The sequence below is a fragment of the Urtica dioica genome, chromosome 5 (assembly GCF_054948205.1).
Source record: "Urtica dioica subsp. dioica isolate 48M chromosome 5, U.dioica_male_clone48M_v1_H2, whole genome shotgun sequence".
Taxonomy (NCBI): domain Eukaryota; kingdom Viridiplantae; phylum Streptophyta; class Magnoliopsida; order Rosales; family Urticaceae; genus Urtica; species Urtica dioica.
In genome coordinates, this window is record NC_142760.1 from 4221874 (window position 1) to 4244751 (window position 22878).

At 36.0% G+C, this 22878-nt stretch overlaps 1 protein-coding gene across 1 annotated transcript; it reads right to left on the bottom strand.

The window, feature by feature from the left end:
• Window positions 1–3430: 3430 nt before the first annotated feature.
• On the bottom strand, window positions 3431–10076 carry LOC149394915 (4-coumarate--CoA ligase CCL1-like). The gene is made up of 6 exons (XM_089615698.1): window positions 9459–10076; window positions 8363–8884; window positions 5974–6172; window positions 4480–4693; window positions 3904–4006; window positions 3431–3782 (listed from the first exon to the last, which is right to left on the bottom strand). Exons 1-6 carry the CDS (start codon window positions 9948–9950, stop codon window positions 3663–3665), a joined length of 1650 nt encoding a protein of 549 aa, XP_089471824.1. The 5' UTR covers window positions 9951–10076; the 3' UTR covers window positions 3431–3662.
• Window positions 10077–22878: the final 12802 nt, after the last annotated feature.

The window sequence follows — 22878 nt, forward strand, 5'->3', positions numbered from 1 at the left end:
AGCTGAAGTATTTTCTAGGAATGGAGGTGCTCAGGTCTCATAAGGGTATCTGCATGTCACAAAGAAAGTATACACTTGACCTGCTCAAGGAAACAGGAATGTTAGGATGCAAACCAGCAGACACACCTATGGAGCCTAAACTCAAGCTAGATTCAGCTGACTCTGAAGAAGCAGTGGACAAAGGAAGATATCAAAGGCTGGTAGGTAAGCTGATTTACTTAGCTAATACAAGACCAGATATTGGCTTTGCTGTCAGCTTGGTTAGCTGATTCATGAGCAACCCAAATGAGTCACACATGGAAGCAGTATTCAGGATCCTAAGTGTTGGAATCGATCTAGGGTTTAAGAAAATAATTAACGCTTCGGTAAGCGGCGGACTTTTAAAAATTTTCTTTTACAAGTAAAACCAGTTTTTACTAACCTAGACAAAAGAGCAAGTACACGTAATTAAAAACTATTATGAGCTAAGAAGTTTACTAACCTTTCTTGAAGCTTGATCTTTGAGAAGCTCTTAGAAAGTTGCAACGCTCGTCTCCCCTCGCAGCACGTCCCTCTTTCTTTCCTCGGCACCTCGAGCAACCACGAAAGTTTCTATCACTAAATCACTCGAGAGAAAAGGAATTAGTGAGTGGGCACTTTTAAACACTACGACTTAAGAACGAGTCTTGAAGTCGCAGAGCTAAACTCTAGGTCAAATGAGGACCTAGGTGCCAAAACAAAATCGAAAATAAACTAGAGAGAGAGAGAGGAGTTCGGCCACAATGTCTAGAGAGAGAGTCTCTCAATCTCTAACTTGTGTGGAATGAGAAAACAATGAGAATGGAGGCCCCTATTTATAGGAGAAGGGTTAGCCTTAGAAATGGGAGTTTCCTCTTTTTTCCAAGCATTCATGATCAATCTCTTATTGCCCTTTTTCTCCATATGCGCCCAACATCTCATTCCCTTAAGGGATTTGTTTCCTAATTTGTTCCTTCTCTAGGTTGGCCGAAATTTCCTATACAAGTATGGGAAATTTGTTTCCTCTTTTTCTTTTGGCAAGTATCTTCATACATTAATGCACAAAAGGAACTCTCTTTCTCTTGGGTATTTGGGCGCCCATTTCTCATCTAGAAGGAGCTTCTAGAAGCTTCTTCTTTTGTTCATGACAACATGAGAAAGACCCATTAAGAATTTTCAATAAAATTCTTATGAAATGAAATTAATCCACAAGGCCCAATAAGACTAATATTGGCCGAGTGAAACATGTCATAAAATGACCTTGTCAAAAAATTTATTGACATTCATTTCATCCTATGTCTCAAAAGACAAAAATACCCTTTTGACTATTTTCGTTCTTGTTTTGACTTAGCTTTCAGTTTAACTATTCCTACTCGATGTGATTCGTGACAGTGACCTCATGGACCCAAATGAACAAAGCTTGAGCTAAACACTTGGACTCAAAAGTCCACAAACCTTTTCCAAGTTTAGCTTAATGCCAACTGACTCCACTAAAGAGTTGACACTGAAAATCTTTCGGTTCAAATGAATTTATTTTCTACTCAAGAATTCAACGTAATTATGATGAGCGGATCCACTGAATATTATCTATGTTTACCCTTCATGAATGTCATCAGCTAGTCGGGATTTACTAAATTACCATTTTACCTTTCTAGCTGTTATTTCCTCAACTCCTTTGTCGCTTGTGAATAAGTTAGAAACAATGTATTGACGAGGAGCTAACAAGTCACATTGTTTCATCCAAAAGAGTCAGGACTCAATTTGGACACTGGCCAGTTCATTTATTCACACTCCACAGAACAAAGCATGAGGTGACATACATTGCATTTCAGCAATCTTGTACATGAATTCCATATCTATGAGAACTTCACAAAGTTACTCATGACATTCTCACAACTTAGTATTTCACCAATAGGCCCTGTTCGGAATCACATAGTGAGTCCGAACTCTGACTTTCTCAAATGAGAATACTAAGCTGTGAAATAGCATGTCTCATTTCAGGATTAAGGTAAGCATGATGCAATTCATACGTAGTGACTTCGAGACATAAGAGGTTAAATGGTTTGTTCTTATCTTGTCTCTAGAAGTGCACTGGTCAATTCAGTACCTTCGGAAGATACCTAGAAGAACTATAGAGTCTCCAACTCTCAATGCCTCATAACCAGACATCATAGATTCTTCTAACAATCGTACTGAGGTCAATAGTCCTTTGACCCTAAGATTGCGAATATATCGTTTTAAGCAAACTACGAAGAGTTTGTTCATGCAAATCTACATTTGTCTCTTCGTAAGTTGTTAAGTTTGTTTATGGACTAAAAGACTAAGGTTTTATCATAAAGCTTCAAACAAAGAAAGAATGAATGAACGTTTCAACTTTATTATTAAATGAATAGGAAATTACAAGCAAGAGTCTTCATGAGACTTTATTACATCAAATGTACAAAATAAAGACTACAACTCTTCTTGTGGGCACCATTGACAACACTAAGGTATCTCAAGGGAGCTCCAGGAATAGGCTTATTCTTCAAGAAGAACTCTAGTCGACGTATTGAAGTGTTTACTGATGCTGATTATGGAGGCTCCCAGACAGATAGGCGATCCACATCAGGGTATTGTACATTTGTCTATGGGAATTTGGTGACATGGAAGAGCAAAAAGCAGTCAGTCGTCTCTCGTAGCAGTGCTGAAGCTGAATACCGATCACTTGCTCAGGGAATTTGCGAATGCATTTGGCTCAGAAGATTGCTTAACAGCCTAAAGATCCCATGTGAAGATCAGATCCATCTCTACTGCGATAATGAAGCTGCCATTAGTATTGTGAAGAATCTTGTGCATCACGATCGCACTAAGCACATCGAGATAGATAAGCACTTCATCAGCGAGAAGATTGACAATGAAGACATCAAATTATATCATGTTCCTTCAAGAGGACAGATAGCCGACATCTTAACAAAGGCTCTCCCGCCACCATTGTTCAGAGACTTGACTCGCAAGCTAAACCTTATTAATGTATATAGTTTAGCTTGATAGGGAGTGTTGAAGTATTTACGTGTAATTCCTAGTCTTTAGGCATTCGATATTATCTCTTCCGGTAGTTTAATGTTATGGTTAGAGTTATTGTTATTTCTTCCTTATTTCATTTCTTGTACTTTGGAGTTGTTGGTTATGATAACCTTGTATATATACTCTACCGTTCATTAATAAAGATTAGATCAATTTTCTCCTTCCTTCTCTGATCTCAATTACGTTAAGTTCTCATTGCATTTGTCCATAATTTAAGAAAAATGAAATGGAAAAAAAAAAATAATGCTTTTTTATTTTTATTTTTATTTTTATTTTTTATGATCATGAAATTTAGGGCCGCTTAAAACACGCACGCATTCAATAGCTTGAAGAACAGATTATATCTAATAGTTTTTGGGATATTTAACTATCACAAATAACAATATAATTTACATATATATAGATGGTCATACAAAAGTTTTATAGGATCTTAATCAAGTTTATATTGCACAAGACAAGAAAGACCAAATGAAACACAATCTTAATTTTTTTTTTTCTTTACTCAATTCACTTTTCATTCGAGGAATTGAAAACTAGAAAAAAACGAAAACAACATATAGTTCGTTTTCCTAGTGAAATATTTAGAGAGGTCATATTTTTGCCTACGTGGCAATTTCTTCTGCAACCTTTTCTCTCAAGCCTTTCCTCAATATTTTACCCGTTGGAGATTTGGGGATTCTGTCTGTGAAGAAAACCCGGCCAATTCTTTTGTAATATATCACCTGGAAAAAAGTACCACAAAATTAGTACATAAGTTAAGTTTTTCAAAATGGGTATTTAGGGATTTAGTCAGGTCAACAAAATATACAATGTTTACCGCAAAATTTAATATATAACAATTACCTGGTCCGAAATGTATTTTTTAATAGCCTCTTCGGTAATCTTAGAACCATTTGATCTAACCACAAATGCTACTGGAATTTCCCCAGCACTTTCATCTTTCATTCTGAAATGTTGAAAACAATTTATTAGCCTGGCCTTAAATAATTAATCGAAAAGTGCTATCATTTAATTTTTATTAAATGTAAATGAATACAGAGCTTAATAAAATTATGTTCAAAATGCAAAAAAAAAAAAAAAAAAAAAAAAAAAAAAAAAAGCTGGATTATAAAAATTGACATGACCACAAAGCTGAGCTGAGTGTTTTGTGACAATATTTTCTTACAAAAAACTTAATTTATTTAGTCACAAAACTCTCAACTTTGTGATAACAGTATCACAAGTGATCATAGTTGTGTTTTCTTTTTTTAACTCATAAATTCGACAAAATCTACTCATAAATATATCTATGTTATGTTCGTCTCAAAATAATATTTTATTCATTAATATTATCCTTCCAAACAATTTATTATAGTACTAACTACCAAGTCAGCAAAAGATAGAATAACGATAATAATAATAATATAAAAAGGTACTTACGGCACAACGGCAGCGTCGGAGATGTCTGGATGGGCAATGAGCATGGCTTCAAGCTCAGCCGGAGCGACTTGGAATCCTTTGAATTTGATGAGTTCTTTTAATCGGTCAACGATGAAGACCTCATCGTCATCATCGACAAAACCAATATCTCCGGTGTGTAACCATCCTTCTTCGTCAATGGTCTCCTTTGTTGCATTTGGATCATTAAGATAACCTGAAATTATTCATAAATCAACTCAGTCAACAACATTATTAGAATTTAAAAGTAAACAAATAAGTTAATTGGTCATAACAATATGTTTCTTAAAGTCAATAAATTTAATTTATTCTGCAAAATATTATCCATCATTGCTTACCTGAAAATGATGTGTTCTTTCAATATTATTATTTATTTGTCAAAACTCTAGCTATTTTATTTATTTATTCTAAATTAAAGAATTACAATTAGGGTGTGTTACAATCAAGCTGATAAACTTCTTTCTTATTAGAGATTCATTTATCTTCAATTTTTAAAACTTCCCTTTTGTCGAAGATTACAATTTATTATACGCAACCAATTAGTAATGAACAGCTCAATTCGTCTGATAAAAAGAGAGATTACGTGCGATCAACAAAATATGGATGTGATGTTATTCCCGGCAAGTTTTCTTTCAGGAGTTGGTTGTCCAATAATTAAGTAATGACGGAACGAAAATATTAAATGAGTATAAAAATGTAACAGATACCTAGCTAGGTGATAAACAATGTCATATATTTAGCCATTTAATTATAAAACTCGCAAGACGCGTGAATTCCATAATAATATAACTAAACACTCAGCACGTCGAAGACTTTGGAGAAAAAAAAAAACTAATATCTAGAAAGAAGTTTTATTTGAGTTTCCACAAGTAGTTGACCTAGTTGTCACTTCATTATATAATTTGTGTTGCAAACTTTCTGTTCAATTATCTGTTTCTACAATGGTCTATTTTAGTGACGCTAACGCTAACGTTAACTAGCTAAATTTTACCAACTTCACCTAATTAGAAGATTTATCTTTTTAAAACTTGTGGAGTGGTTGTATTTTGACATCTAACTCCTTTTTTCCATTATTGTGTTAACTATTTTGAGCATTTTAAATATGCATTAAATTGTTTAAACTATGTGTTCAACAAGTGAACAAATTATATAAAATAGTAAGGGATGTCAATGATTAGGCTAATTATTATTATTCATATTCTGAAAATTGCACTTTATAGTGACTTTTTTTTAAAACTAATCATAAGAATTACTTGCCTAAAATTTTTATCGCAAGAGTAATGTTTTTCAAGTTATAAACAATTATTTGTCTTGGTATTTACATAATTTTTTAAAACAAAGAAAATAATCACAAATCAAATAATGTTACAATTTGAAAAAAATATAATTTTAAAATAATTTAAAAGAACTACTACTTTAGAAATATTTCACCCTAATTAAAAAGACTAATTCTGTAACTTTTTCGTTATTAGTTACCTTTCATGATTTGACTTCCTCTTATGCAAATCTCGCCGGATTTATTTCTCGGCAATGATGCGCCGGTAATAGGGTCAACAACCTTCATCTCGGCGTTCCTTAGGACAGTCCCACAAGCACCGGACTTTATCGGAAACGGTTCTTTGGCGAACGCTAAACACATTGACAACACCGGTCCCGCTTCCGTCATCCCATAGCCCTAATAAGAAATTAACATAATTATTAATTACAAAATATTTAGTAAGAAATAAATGACAAGTCATTTCTTACTAATACTTTAATTTCTTTTCCATGTTATTATGTTTTATTTTGCAGAGTTATGAAGTTACTTTTTCAGCTGATTTTGCCTCATAATTGATTCATTTGAAGCAGTGATATAATCTATTATAGAGAAGAAGAAAAAAAAAGACAGGAAAAGTAGTCACTTTATGTGGAAACCGTACATATTGGTGGAGAAAGTTGTCAAGTCTTTTAGGTATGTATATATAGTGATTAGCACGTGACTTTTTAAGCATATATAGGCAAATAATGTGTTTTAATTAAGCATATACATGCAAATACGAACATATTGCACAGTTGCTATAAGATCATCTGGGCCACTTGGGAATTATTCAAACGGTTGGTGCAACTTTTAATTATTTGGTTCAACAGCTGAATCATTGCATATTGACACAATTATTATTAGGATAAATTACATAAATGCCCCATGAACTTTTGACCATTTAACAACGTAGTCCATACTTTTATTTTTCTTACAGCGTCACCCTTGAACTTTGACAATCTTACAAACTTAGTCCTTCCGTCTATTTTTCTCAACAATCCATCCATTTTTGCCCATGTGATTGGCATGTGGCTATTTAAACAGGGACAAAATTATAAAATAACAAAAAAATATTGATTTTATAATTATTTAATATTATTAAAAATTATTATTTATTATATAAAAAAATAAATAAAAATAAAATAATTATGTAAAATATGAATTTTTAATAAAAATGAATTATTATTTATTATTAATTTTCTATTATCGTGAAAAAAAAAAGTATAATGGAAATGTATAAAAAAAAGTATTAAAAAAGACAACAAACAAAATGAAAAATGAAATTTTTTAATTTTAATTTATTAATTTTAAATATAAAATAATTAAATAAAGGATATATATGTAATTTTAAATATTCAAGTTATTACACAAGTTAAAATAGACGGAATATACTCCCAAAATTTGACGGAAGGACTAAGTTTGTAAGAATATGAAAGTTTAAGGGCGACCCTGTAAGAAAAATAAAAGTAGGGACCACGTTGTTAAATGGTCAAAAGTTCAGGGGACATTTATGTAATTTATTTTTAACAATATATTGACACAATTAATAATCAAACTTTTTCATTTCTTGGGACAACCTTTAAACACTATTAATTGACCTACCAATAATAATTTTGTGTACACAATCTCAAGATAGTATCTCGTTATTAGGTGACACAGTAATATGCATTAAATAAAATATACGCCAACTTTTAAAATATCTTGGAAAACATTTAAAGCACAAATTTTGCCATAACTATTTGAAACGTAATCATATATATTTTTTTAACAAAAAAATTAGGTAAATAACTAAAACTTTTGAAATTGTTAAATAAAATCTTAGGTAAATAGTCATAAAGATTACAGGCTTAATAAATGAAAGTGATTATTTACCTAAGATTTACGTCTGTAAATATATAAAAGTGACTATTTACTTAAGATTTACAAAACGTTGTCTATTTAGTAGTGTCAAATTGTAAATTGTTACGGATTTTATCACTTGTGTTGTGCTACCAAGTTTTTTGTCATTAGTTTTGTATATATTATTTTTCCTTCTGTAGACGAATCTTTTTCATTGGTGTCATTGACACGCTGTGTTACAATTCAATACTCAACAACACAATAAACTAATTATAAATAACAAAACAAAGACAGGTAGCAACAAAAAACGACACAAGTATAAGCATTTAAAACGTAATTAATATTGATGTTTTTTTTTTCAACTCTTACGGATTTTGTCACTAGTGCTACCAAGATTTTTGTCATTAGTTTTGTGTATTATTTTTCCTTTCCTTGACGAATCTTTTTTCTTTGGTCTCATTGACACGCTTTGTTTGTTATAATTCAATGCCAAAAAAAACGTCAGGTAACAACAAAAACGACACAAATATAACTATTTAAAAACGTAATTAATGGTGTTTATTTTTTTCAACTTTTACGGAAGATTTTCGTCACTAGTGTTGTATATTTATTTTTCTTTCTGTAGAGGAATCTTTTCTCCTTGATCTCATTTGACACGCTGTCTTATAATTTAATACTCAACAACAAAAAACGACAGGTAACAGCAAAAAACGACAACAAACTCAATACCTGTCCGAGCTTAACATGTGGAAGCTTCTCCTTGACGGTGTCCTCAAGCTCTTTCCCCATCGGAGCACCACCGGACATAATGGTCCGAATCGACGACAAGTCGTACTTTCCAAGATCAGGGCTCTTCGCGATCGCTAAGACGATCGGAGGAACGAACGGCGCGATCGTGACTCGGTGCCTCTCAATGAGCTCCAAAAGCTTCAAAATGTCGAATCGCGGCACGATGAGGATCGCGGCCCCAACGCGGAGCCCACATAGGAGGATCGCGTTGAGGGAGTATATGTGGAACAACGGAAGCATGCAGAGGATCACGTCCCCGTTGTGGAAGTAGAGGTTCGGATTCTCTCCGTCCACTTGTTGCGCGACACTTGTCACGAGACCCTTGTGGGTCAACATCACGCCTTTTGGGAGCCCCGTTGTGCCCGAAGAGTACGGTAGAGCCACCACGTCGTCGGGGCTTATCTTCACCGCCGGGACATCTCTCTCGTCCGCGCTCATTAGCTCCGAGAATTGTACAATGTCCTAAGGACACGATAGACGACGAAAATAAATAAATAAAAATTGAATTTATAGGTGTAAAATTCAAAACTAAATTTTTGAGGATATTTAAATAATTTTTTGGTGTAATAATTCAATTTTAGAAAGGGCCAAAATGTCTATGTGTTCAGAAAGTGAAAATATACATATACGAAAGAGTTTAAAACTCATTAGAGGAGCTAGTTCAATGTTAATAGTAAATGAGTAGATTGGTTCGAATCACGTAAAATAATGATAGAATAAAAAAATTAAAATTTTATTTTGAGAAAACTCTACTGGATAAATTTATTTATGACGATAAATTATTTTGAAGACAAATAAGGCTATTTGTTAAGAATGAACTTTATAAAGTTTTAACTCTAACCCGCCATGCTTGGAAGATTCTTTATGTTTTTTTTTCCCTCACTACCAAATTAAGGCTATATTAAAACTATGAAAATCATCATCTTTTCATTCTTCTCTTTTTCATTTTCTTTTTATCTTTAAAGAAAGTGATCGCTGGATAAAATATCAAATTAAAAACAAAAGCTAAACAACAAAAAAATGGAGTTGAACATACATCATCGGCGTGATCGTCGATGCAGACAATCCTCACTTGGGCCTCATCGGCAAAAGGCTTGACCTTCGCGACGAAAGCCGAGAGCGTAATTACGATCTTAGCCTTCGAAGCCGAGGCCTGCTTGGCGATCTCGGCGGGGGTGTAGAGCGGGTTCGCGGTGGTGCTAATCGCTCCGAGCCGCGAAGCCGCCAAGAACCCGAAAAAGAACTCCGGGCAGTTGTGGAGAAGGAGCATGATGACGTCACCCTGCCGGATTCCCATGCCGGCGAGCCCGGCGGCGACGCGGAGGGTCGCGAGCTCCACGTCAGCGTAGGTGAAGGTGTCGCCGGTGGGCCCGTCGATGAGGCACGGCTTGTCGCGGAACTCAGCGATGTTCTCGAAGCAGTACGTGTGGAGTGGAAGGTGGTTTGGGATGTAAATATCCGGTAGTTTTGATCGGAATATGAATTCCTGGCCGCCGTGGTGGTGATCGGTTTGTTTTTGGTCCACCATTGTCTTTTTCTTTGTTTTGGTTAGGGAGAGAGTGGGTGGGATATGAAAGAAAATATAATGGGAATGATTTTTTTTTTTTTTTTTTTGTGTGCGCGAGAGTGAAATCTTCGCTGGTTTGGATGGGATTTTCGTGGGAGTAATATAGTAGTTGGATTTGGGCACACGTTGGTCAGGTTTGGAAGGAGCTGGTAAAGAGGGACTTGTTTGGTATTATCGTTGACTCCTAGGGTAAAACTGACTTTATAATTTGGTAATTTTTGGTGTACGAGTATGAGTAAGTCTGTGGGTTTATGACACGTGGGATTAGGATGTTGTTGTTGAGGTTTTTTAAGTGTTGAATGTTGATTTTGGGACTTTTCTTACTGGGGTAGAGCTTGAGTCACTTTTTGTGATAGATGTGAACGTAATAAAGATATTTATATGGTATTTATTGACGGCATAATTTTGTAATGGTTGTATTTTGGTCCTTAACATATATTTTCTCTTATTATTATTTAACTAGTTTTATTTAATTTGTTACTATATATTAAGTTGTTTCAAGTTAAATTTTACAAAAAAAGATTTCTTTGACAAATTACCAAAAAGCTACACAGTAAAAAAAATAACTCATCAAAATGATACAAGAAAAATTAGGGACCAAAAATACTACAACCTAAAAAGCATATGAACTACTTACAAAAAATATTGATTAACTATCCGTGCATAATTGTTTTTTTTTTTTTTTTTATTTATTTACGATAGCGTGGTATAGTAAAAGTAAATTGCCTAATAGAACGAGTATCATATACATATTTTTAATAATGCAATGTGAGATATTTAGACAATAAAGGTGCACGCTAGCATCATCGATTAAAGTATTATATGGGCTTCCGATAAACAAAATATTCATCGCACCAAATTTTGAGCCCTTCAATGTCTCATTCAACATACCTTTACATATCAATGGATGAACTAATTAAACGCTTGAGAATAAACGAATATGATGAAAGATGATCGAGGGCCTATATTAGGAGTATAAGTCTATACATAATAAAATGAACTCCGAGCTTACACAAAAGAAATGTTTAATTTAATAATGAAATTTTAATAAGACATTTATTATGAATGAAGTAGAAGATATTAAGAATCCATACACATTGCTCCAATATTTAGTTAATTATCTCAGAGTCTATGAGAGAACCTCTAGTCACACTACAAATTTGGATAAGTCTCAATTGTTTTTCTTACTAAATATTCAACAAGCGGATAAAAAATTTATTTTTAGATACTCGGGATGACGATAATTGATGATTTCACCCTCTACTTGGGGCTTCCCACCTTTCTGACCCGGGCAAAACGAATCCAATTCGGCTATTTGCGAATAAGGGTATTCAAGAAAATACACTATATGAATAATGAATTATGCTCAATGGGGTGCAAAGAGAATCTACTAAAATCGGTAATTTAATCGATTTCTACCTAAACTACCGATTTGGATTTCTCAAGAAATCTAAGTCTACCGTTGGATACCAAGGCCACTACCTTCAAAAACCAATCCCTTAGAATGCTGCATATTGACACTAAGATTAGCACACTACTTAATACGCTTGAATGTTTGTCATTTGAAGCCAAAACAATCGCGCGCTTTGGGCATTCGACGTTTCCAAGCAAATCTACATTGACACCACATCACATCTATCGTGTAGTGTCCGCTTTGCGGGTATGAATTTTACTCAATAAGCCATCTGGTATTTTGATCCCGCTCGGGTGCGTGAAGGTAGGTTGATACATTGTTCCAGGCTCTGGACACATTCGATTCACGAACATGTTTCTAGGACATTCTCAACTCTATCTAGGTATATTATGGAAATAAATTCTTGAGTATATTTTCTCCTCTATGCTGGGATATTTTGAATTAGAGGACTAAAATACTTCATTATCTGGCTTTTCGGTAAGATAAAGGAGGCGTTTGAATGGGCGACTTGTAGACGACTATAGTTTCTACAATTAGGTCATTTAATTTTAAAAACCACCAATTTGTATCTATGATATTTTTGAGACCAAGTATTCAAATTCTAATACTCGTTGAATAAAAGCCTTGCTTTGCTTAATAAAAACCTTTATCGAGCTAAAATTAACCCAAGGCATTGATCTATGTTGATAAACATCGTTCTCTTATGAGCTAAATTATTTGCTATAACGATATCGAATTGCAAAAATGGCCCGATTATAAAGTTCTCCAATGAATCACTGGTATTGTTATTTCTTATGCCGCAAATTCGTGCTCAACATATTCCACACAGCTCTAACTATTACCACAGTCATAATCCTAAACACATTCAACAATTTGTTGCATATAACTTAGAATCTACTTTCCCGTTTCCTATAATTTAGAGCGGAGCTCCTGAATTATCAAATTTAATCGTGATTTATTGCGTAACTTTTGTGTGAGCATGATTTTCATACAAATACCTTATATTTAATAAAGATTTTCTATTATTCTATTTGATAGTTTTTCTTACAACCTTTATCCACTCTAAGCAAAATACATGCATGTAATAAACAACTAATATGTAGCTTGAATGGTTATCTTGTTATCATATACCAATCTTACAACTTTTTTTTTTTGTTACCTTTCTTTAGGTTACATTTTAAATTAATTAGTAGTTAGGTTGAACGTTTTTTATATTTATAAATTATATTTTATGATTCTCAACTTTGACAAAATCCATGCATGTAATAAACAACTAATATGTAGCTTGAATGGTTATCTTGTTATCATATACCAATCTTACAACTTTTTTTTTTTTGTTACCTTTCTTTAGGTTACATTTTAAATTAATTAGTAGTAAGGTTGAACGTTTTTTATATTTATAAATTATATTTTATGATTCTCAACTTTGACAAAATCCAAATGAACCGGGTCTCGTGTGATCAGAGCACCACAATATAGCAAATATGGGGTTGGTGAGGCATTTTCTAAGTAGTGGGAAATTAGTTTGTGGGGCCCACTTTTGACCTTGAGCTACTAATGTTGTGCCACGTAGGATGACTCACCAACCCCAAAGGGCTTTCTTCTGCGGTTGATCGGTTTGAGCTGGTAAAGTGTCGTGTATAGTAGACGACAAAATTCACCAACCCTATAGACACTTACTACGATGACGACGGTTTTAAAATACCCGGTGTTAACATTAGTGATGTCATCTTAACGTCATAAAAACCTGCTTCTTTTTCGGTTTTGGATTTACAGAGTAATCATTAATCAAATTTGTCAACAGAGAGGTTATTGGTCTCCACACCAAAAGTTGGTTTGATTAAGGTAGAAAACGGCGGAGAAAAAATGATGAACTCAACCACATTGGAATTTTTATAGAGAAATTTCGTTAATTGGGCTTAATAATTGAACTAATATTAAGATTAGACTTTAATTTAAAAAATATACAAAAATGGACTTTTGTACCATAATCGGACAAAAATACCCTTCTGATTCTCTATACCTCATCCACTCATAAAAATTAATTCATTTTAACACTTCAATCTTCTCCCCCTCTCTCAAATCCTCTCTACTTAAGTGGATTTCAAGCAATCATGGGTAAGATTACTAACTTAATCATTTTAAATAATTTTTTATTGTATATGATAGAATGTAGTGATGAACATTGATTAGATCTGAAAAACGTAGTCAAAACTCTGGGTTTTAACTTTTTTGTACAATGGTATACGATATAGTAGGATGAGATTTAACTTTTTTGTATGATGAAATTTGGAAGAAAAAAAATTATGATCTGTACGATGATGTACGATGCCGTACGAGCTGTACGATGTTGTATGATGCAATGATGTACGATGTTGTACGATGGATAAGCTAATTTTGCATAGTTTGGCTGTTTTTTGCAATTTTTATCATGGTTAACGATACTTGGGAGAATGAATGACACCTATGGAGGTTCACCAATGCAGATACACGTGCATTCGCAGTTCCGAAAGAGATAACATACACAAAGTTAGTGGATTTTATATATGAGAAGATCGGGTTAGACAGATTCGCGTTCGACTTAAAACTCGAAGTCCCATACACAATGGGTACAATTCCGATGGTTCCTGCTGTTTTGATGGACAATGGTGACGTTTCATATTTTATGAAGCACATATATCGTAATAGATTTCCACTTTGTGTAAGTTTGGTACCGAAACAGATCATTGCGCCTATTGCGTATCGATGAGTATGCTAGAGAAATATGTGAAAGTGGGAAAGGTGTCTCACAATGAACCGAAGAAGAGACAGAATACTCTTGTTATCGAGGATCGACAAAATGATCCTATAATTGAAAACGAAGACGGTGGCTGTGACGATGACTTGTTTAACAAGTACAAGGGTGCCAAAAACGGTGACGAAATATACAGGCATGATAGAGATTATAATAACAACAGTGATGAATATTGTTAATCGCGTTTTTGGATTAGCACTAAGAACCGTCCGTGGTTCGATCTGGGGCCGGACCCTATGACCGCACGTAGGTTGAGTTTGGTGAAGTTCTTCTATTCTCGTCATCCTTGCCACTTCGGAAAGTGGTTTCCGGTTCCTTGTCACTTCGCCAATAGTTGGCCTTCGTGTTCTTCACGTTCTTCGTGTTCGTCGTGTTCTTCAATCTGAGAATCAAGAAACATGAACTAGGGGACGCGGAGGGTTTTCTCCCGACGCGCACTCCGACGCTCAACATTAGTAGATGTGGGGGGTCTCATCTCATCTCTAGAGGGTAGACAGATGAAATATTTCTATAGTGAGAGAGAGGCAGAGCATTTTCAAGTCCCCTGAGAACTCCCTTTGAGAGAGAGTTGAGAGGGGTATTTATAGAGGCTTAAAACTTGTTTTGATTATGAGTTCAAGGAAAGAGAGGCTGGAGGCAAGTTTTACCTTGTGGCAAGTGAGGTTGGCGGCAAGAGACTTTGGGCAGGTCGGCGACAAGAAGCCCTTGGCAAGTTGGCGACAAGGAGCCTTGGGAAGGTTGGCGGCATCATAGCTAGAGGAGTTGGCGACAATTGCCTCTAGGTGGATTTTTGGGGTTGGCGGCAACCTGGAGTAGGCGGCATTTTGGGTTGGCGCCGTCAGGTTGGCGTCACCTCAGGTTGGTGCGTCATCAGATTGGCGCCATCAGGTTGGCGTCACCTCAAATTGGTGTCACCATCAAGTTGACGGCGTGACAGGTTGGCGACACTATCAGTTTGACGACGTCATCAAGTTAGTGCCACCATCAGGTTGACGACACCATCAGGTAAAGACGTACCTAATTTGGCGTTCATATACGATCGCCACGTTAGCATCATACTGGTGTCGAGGTTGTGTTTCCTGGTATCCCTCATGGAGCATGTTACCATCATTTACAACTGAATGTCCAACACAAGTTCAACACAGATCATTGTCGCTTTGACTGTACGATGCTGCTTACGCCTTCAATAAAACAACATTCAAAGCTAATTTTAGACAGTTGAGACGGAAAGATGTCGAGATGGCAAAGTATCTTGAAGAAGTTGGTGTCGATCGGTGGGTTAAAGCTTTCTTTCCTGGAAAACGGTAAAAGTCTAGAACTTCTTGTGTACTGAATTTTAATGTTGTTGATTATATAAACGTTGTTGTTTTTATATAGGTATGACCTAATAACGAGCAACAACGCATAAAGCTTTAACAACAAAACAAGGAATGCTATGACGTTTCTCATTATGACGTTGCTCGAGTTTATTCGATTCAAACTCCAAACTTAGTTTTTCGATCGATAAGAGATAGCGCACAAGTTGAACACAAAATTGACACCAACGTGGCAAAATGATCTCGCACAGCTAAATAATAAGGCACAGTTCGTCAATGCGTACGGGCTTGGTCTATTTGAATGTCATGTCAAAGATGCAAGAGGTGATTTCGATGTAGACCTCATGGCGAAGACATGCACTTGCTGACTACCTCAACAATTGAATATCTCGTGCTAGCATTCCATCGCAGTAGCCCAACATTGAAGTGTCAACGTGTACTCATTATGCAGTGACTTTTATTTGAAGGAGACATGGATTGAAATGTACAAGGAAGCCATATATCCGGTTGGCAATGAAGATCAATGGAATGTCCCGGATGAGATAAAAAACATGAAAGTTGCAGAACCAGTTGAAAAGAAGCAAGCCGGTCGACCGAAAAAAGTAAACAAGGAAGAAGAAGGATTAATCGATACCCATCTCAAGGTGAAAATGTTGTTATCCAACGAAAATGCGGGAAATGTGGTGGTAGGGGACATAACAGAAAGACATGCACTTCGAGGGATTGAAACTTTAGACATGGTGTTATTTTTATTTTTAAGTTTAAAACTTTAACGTTTATAATGTTTATTTTTTTAAAAACTTAAGACGTGGTGTTATTTTTATTTTTTAGTTTAAAACTTTAACGTTTATTTGACTTACATGTTTATTTTCTTTAAAACCTTTAGACGTGGTGTTATTTTTATTTTTTAGTTTAAAACTTTAACGTTTATTTGAGTTATATGTTTATAAGGTACTATTAAAAACACATTCAATCAATACTCAACAAACCATCTCGATAATATGTTTATAAGGTACTGTTACATACAATACCAAAAAGATTAAAAAAAACATCCAAAATCACGGGATAAGCCTTCCGTAGAATAAGTCGACACACCATTTCTTCTGTAACGTTCTCATATGCACACTTTGGAGTATGTCAAACGATTCGTTCAGTAGTAAGTGCTCGACATACTTCGCTGTGAACATCCCGCAATCACCGCTACAAAACAAAAATAACTTGAAGTTAATATACAAACTTGTACAAAATAACTTGTAAAAAAAAACTTGTATAAAATAACTTGTAAAAAAAAAATTAATAATAACTTGTTAAAAATAACTTGTCAAAAAAACTTGTATAAAATAACTTGTAAAAAAAAACTTGTATAAAATAATTTGTGTAAAAAAAAAAACTTGTATAAAACAACTTGTCAAAAAAAAAACTTGTATAAAAGAACTTGTAAAAAAAAACTTGTATAAAATAACTTGTCAAAAAAAAGCTTGTATAAAATAACTTGTCAAAAAAAACCTTGTATAAAATAACTTGTCAAAAAAAACTTGTATAAAATAACTTGTAAGAAAAAACTTGTATAAAATAACTTGTCAAAAAAAACTTTGATAAAATAACTTGTAAAAAAAAACGTAAAAAAGTTTACATGTTTACTTGTAAGCACGTTGTGGGACCGTTTGATCGACTAGCCATGTCAGATAATGGAATAAAATTTTGCCCTCGTTCAGCTCCCGGTACGACATGCGATGGTCACTGAAGAAACCACCTATGACCATAATCCTAGGCAGTGCTCGAGTTCAACTCTGCGTCGTCTTCTGTCGCACCTACCACTCTACACGTGTCGAAGTTTTTTGTGCCTCTTCTCTTTTCAATTTAAGCGGAGTCCAAGCGGGAGTTGCTTCTCTGGAATGTCTGAACGAAGAGAACTCAAAGACGGTGTAGAAGGCCTCGGGGAAGACACCGACCTTTTAGAAGAATGCTTCGATGAAGACGTCTCGGTTTGAGATGAAGAAGCAGGCGGCTTCGTCGACGACTGACGCTGCGAAGAAGACGACGCGTGTGATGAAGACTCCGACTTTTTAGAAGACGAAGGACGAGGAGGATGAGGAGGGCTTCGGCGACGATGACGACCTTGAGCTTGAGTCGTGGGAATGTCACCCCCAGTCAAGCCCGTAACGTCCGTGAAGACGACATTCAGCCTCTCCCACATGCGAATTTGCAAGTACAAGTCACCAAATATAAACATCTAAACTTGTCAAAAAATTTAGACATGTTTTGAACTTAAATTAAATTTTTACAAATCTAAGCATATACGTTTAAATTTCTTAAAACTTAATTTCAAACTTAAAACTAAAATTAAATTTAAAAATCTAACTTAAAAATTTAATTTTAAAATCTAACTTAAACCTTTAAACTTAAATTAAATTTAAACTTAACTTAAAACTCAAATTAAATTTAAACTTAACTTAAAACGTAAATTAAATTTTAAAATTTAATTAAACTTAAGTTCAAACTTAAATTAAATTTTATACCTGGTCCCGCCTGATTCGCTCGATTCTACGCCCGTCGTGTTCAGAGCATGTAAGACCATCCCCTGCTATTGCCGTAGTTCTTTCCACATTTTCCGCGTTATTACAAATGGCTCGGGAACTTCGGGCCGAGGAGCCGCTGCGGGCCGAGGGGCCGCTTAAGGAGTGGGATACTCGGCGAAATCGACACGAGGAAAAGGTGAAGGGCGAGCATTCGAACTGACACGACCAACGCGTGGAATGTCTAACACGTGTTCATCGTCGGAGTCTTCGACGAGGACATTGGCCTCCTCCATGGCAGTCGCAACTCGATCTATTTCTTCATCGATAATGCGCGGCTCTGTCGCTTCTTCTCCCTCGACATCTATCGGATACACACATTTGCTCGTCTGCGTCTCGAGGAGAGTGAAAAATTCTTTCTATGTTGTCCTTGGTCTCAGCATCTTAAGAACGCCCACCTAAAAAACCAAAAAAAATTAATATTCCAAAATAATTTAAAATAAATTTTATAAATGTTAACATAAAAGAAGTTACAGTTTTTTTTTTATTAAGGACAGCCTCGATGTCTTTTACCATTATGACCACGAATGCATCCTGGGCACTCGAATACCTTGGCTTGCCCCTAATCTCATCCATATCTCTGGGATAGCTTCGTATGCCTAGTAATGAAGGGTATGCAGATTACCCGTCAACGTGTACTTCGCCTCTTTCTGAGCCACGTCCGGCTTGTCCTTCAACTTCTTCAGCAACGCCTCGTGATAGTGCTTCAAGTTCAGCGAGAGGCTTGAATACGTCTCCGACTAACTGATATTTCCCCACGGCATCTTGAAAAAGAAGGGGAGGTCTTTAATGATGTACATAAGTTTATGCCACCTTTTTTTCAATAACTTTGTTCCCCGGCTGCCCCAGTAGATAGAGCTTCAACGCATAATCCTTGCTCTGACATATGTTGAACACCATGACCAACGCGCTCAACTTGCAACCGACAACGCCGTTCTGGTGCTCTGTGATCAACCTGTCGCTCTTGTGCTCGTCTTGTTCGGATTTCGACGGACCGTCTTCGTAACTCAATCCACAGATGAGGGAGTATTCGAGGCGTCCGAATTTGACTCGTTTACCGCCTATTTCAAACTGTATCTCCCCGCGTGTCGTCGCCTCGATTTTACGCTGAAGAAGTGTATGTACGAGCACCGGAGAGAAACCGACTTCGTGTTGTCAATGGTGCCCACAAGAAGAGTTGTAGTCTTTATTTTGTACATTTGATGTAATAAAGTCTCGCGAAGACTCTTGCTTGTAATTGCTTATTCATTAATAAAAAGTTGAAACGTTCATTCATTCTTCTGTGTCTGTTTGAAGCTTTATGATAAAACATTAGTCTTTAGTCCATAAACAAACTTAACAACTTACGAAGAGACAAATGTAGATTTGCATGAACAAACTCTTCGCAGTTTGCTTAAAATGATATATTCGCAATCTAAGGGTCAAATGACTATTCACCTCAGTACGATTGTTAGGAGAATCTATGATGTCTGGTTATGGGGCATTGAGAGTTGAAGACTCTATAGTGTTGGAATTGATCTAGGGTTTAAGAAAAAGATTAAACGCTTCGGGAAGCGGCGGAATTTTAAAAAATTTCTTTTCAAGTAAAAACAGTTTTTACTAACCTAGACAAAGAAGCAAGTACACGTAATTAAAAACCAATATGAGCTAAGAGTTTACTAACCTTTCTTGAAGCTTGAACTTTGAAGAAGCTTTTGGAAAGTTTGCAACGCTCGTCTCCCCTCGCAGCACGTCTCTCTTCCTTTCCTCGGCACCTCGAGCAACCACGAAAGTTTCTATCACTAAATCACTCGAAAAGAAGGAATCAGTGAATGGGCACTTTTAAACACTACGACTTAAGAACGAGTCTCGAAGTCGCAGAGCTAAACACTAGGTCGAGTGAGGACCTAGGTGCCAAGACAAGAAAAAATCAAAAATAAACTAGAGAGAGAGAGAGAGAGGATTTTCGGCCAAAGTTCTAGAGAGAGAGTCTCTCAAATCTCTTAAACTTGGATGAATGAAATGTGAGGAAATGAGGCTCCTATATATAGGAGAGGTCTCACCTTCAATAAGGTAGTTTCCTCTTCTATAGAATATCACATATTCATGAGCAATTTCCTCTTTTTTCCCTTTGAGACACTCGGCCAACTCAAGGCTTCTAGAAGCCTTGATTTGTTTCCTATTTTGTTCAAGGCCTTGCCTTGTCTCTCACTTGGCCGATTCCCACTTTCCTCTTGGAGGAAATTTGTTTCCTCTTTTTCTTTTGGCAAGTATCTAAATACATTTATGCACAAAATAAACTCTCTTTCTCTTAGGTATTTGGGCGCCCATTCTCATCTAGAAGGAGCTTCTAGAAGCTTCTTCATTTGTTCATGACAACATGAGAAAAGCCCATTAAGAATTTTCAATAAAATTCTTATGAAATGAAAATAATTCACAAGGCCCAATAATCAAGTTATGGCCGAGTGACATTAAGTCATCAAATGAACTTGTCAAAAAATTTATTGACATTCATTCATCATATGTCTCAAAAGACAAAAATACCCTTTTGACTATTTTCGTTCTTGTTTTGACTTAGCTTCCAGTTTAACTATTCCTATCGATGTGATTCGTGACAGTGACCTCATGGACCCAAATGAACAAAGCTTGAGCTAAACACTTGGACTCAAAAGTTCACAAACCTTTTCCAAGTTTAGCTTAATGCCAACTGACTCCACTAAAGAGCTGACACTGAAAATCTCTCGGTTCAAATGAATTTGTTTTCTACTCAAGAATTCGACCTAATTATAATGAGCGGATCCACTGAATATTATCTATGTTTACCCTTCATGAATGTCATCAGCTAGTCGGGATTTACTAAATTACCATTTTACCCTTCTAGCTGTTATTTCCTCAACTCCTTTGTCGCTTGTGAATAAGTTAGAAACAATGTATTGACGAGGAGCTAACAAGTCACATTGTTTCATCCAAAAGAGTCAGGACTCAATTTGGACACTGGCCAGTTCATTTATTCACACTCCAAGGAACAAAGCATGAGGTGACATACATTGCATTTCAGCAATCTTGTACATGAATTTCATATCTATGAGAACTTCACAAAGTTACTCATGACAGACTCACAACTTAGTACTTCACCAATAGGCCTTGTTCGGAATCACATAGTGAGTTCGAACTTTGACTTTCTCAAATGAGAATACTAAGGTGTGAAATGGCATGTCTCATTTCAGGATTAAGGTAAGCATGATGCAATTCATACATAGTGACTTCGAGACATAAGAGGTTAAATGGTTTGTTCTTATATTGTCTCTAGAAGTGCACTGGTCAATTCAGTATCTTCGGAAGATACCTAGAAGAACTATAGAGTCCCAAACTCTCAATGCCTCATAACCAGACATCATAGATTCTTCTAACAATCATACTGAGGTCAATAGTCCTTTGACCCTAAGATTGCGAATATATCGTTTTAAGCAAACTACGAAGAGTTTGTTCATGCAAATCTACATTTGTCTCTTCGTAAGTTGTTAAGTTTGTTTATGGACTAAAAGACTAAGGTTTTATCATAAAGCTTCAAACAAAGAAAGAATGAATGAACGTTTCAACTTTATTAATGAATAGATAGGCAATTACAAGCAAGAGTCTTCATGAGACTTTATTACATCAAATGTACAAAATAAAGACTACAACTCTTCTTGTGGGCACCATTGACAACAAACTCCCACTTGACTCAAAGAAGGTGTGTGTAGTCCTTCATGCCTAATCCCTCACGATGTTGGTCGAAGACCTTGTTCGCTAGGGCCTTGGTGAATGGATCTGCGAGGTTGTCCACCGTTGAGATCTTCTTCACTTCCACGTCTTCGCGCTGCACGATCTCTCGAATCAAATGGTATTTCCTCTCAATATGCTTAGAGCGCTTATGGCTTCTAGGTTCCTTTGAGTTAGCGACAGCCCCACTATTATCACAATAAAGGGTCATGGGCTCGTCGACGTTTGGAACAACTTCCAAATACTTAAGGAACTTTCTAAGCCATACGGCCTCTTTGGATGCTTCACAAGCAGCCACATATTCTGCTTCCATTGTGGAGTCAGCAATGCAAGATTGCTTAATACTTCTCCACACAACAGCTCCACCATTAAGGATGAACACAGATCCCGAAGTGGATTTCCTGGAATCCTTATCCGCTTGAAAATCGGAGTCTGTATATCCCGTCATAGTCAGGTCAGTACCTGAGTATGTAAGCATCAAGTTCCTAGTTCTTCGAAGATACTTAAGAATATGCTTAACAACAATCCAGTGCTTGGGTCCAGGGTTGGATTGGAAACGGCTAACTACGCCAACGGCGAAACATATATCAGGTCTAGTGCAAAGCATAGCATATATGAGGCTTCCTACGGCAGAGGCATAAGGAATCTTCCTCATGTCTTCAATCTCTTGTGCAGTCTTGGGAGACTGGTCCTTAGAGAGTGAAACTCCATGCCTAAAGGGTGTTTGACCCCTCTTGCAGTCTTGCATCGAGAAACGATCCATCACCTTATCAATATAAGATGCTTGAGAGAGCGACAGGGTCCGGTTTTTCCTATCTCGAAAGATTTGGATTCCCAGAATGTACGCGGCTTCTCCTAGATCCTTCATATCAAATTGCTTTGCCAGCCAGACCTTAACCTCAGATAACTTACCCACGTCATTGCCAATGAGCAGTATATCATCGACATATAGTACCAGAAACACAACTTTGCCTTCGTGTATTAACTTGTAAACACAAGGCTCATCTATTGACTGTTCAAAGCCGAAGCTCTTTATAGTTTCATCGAA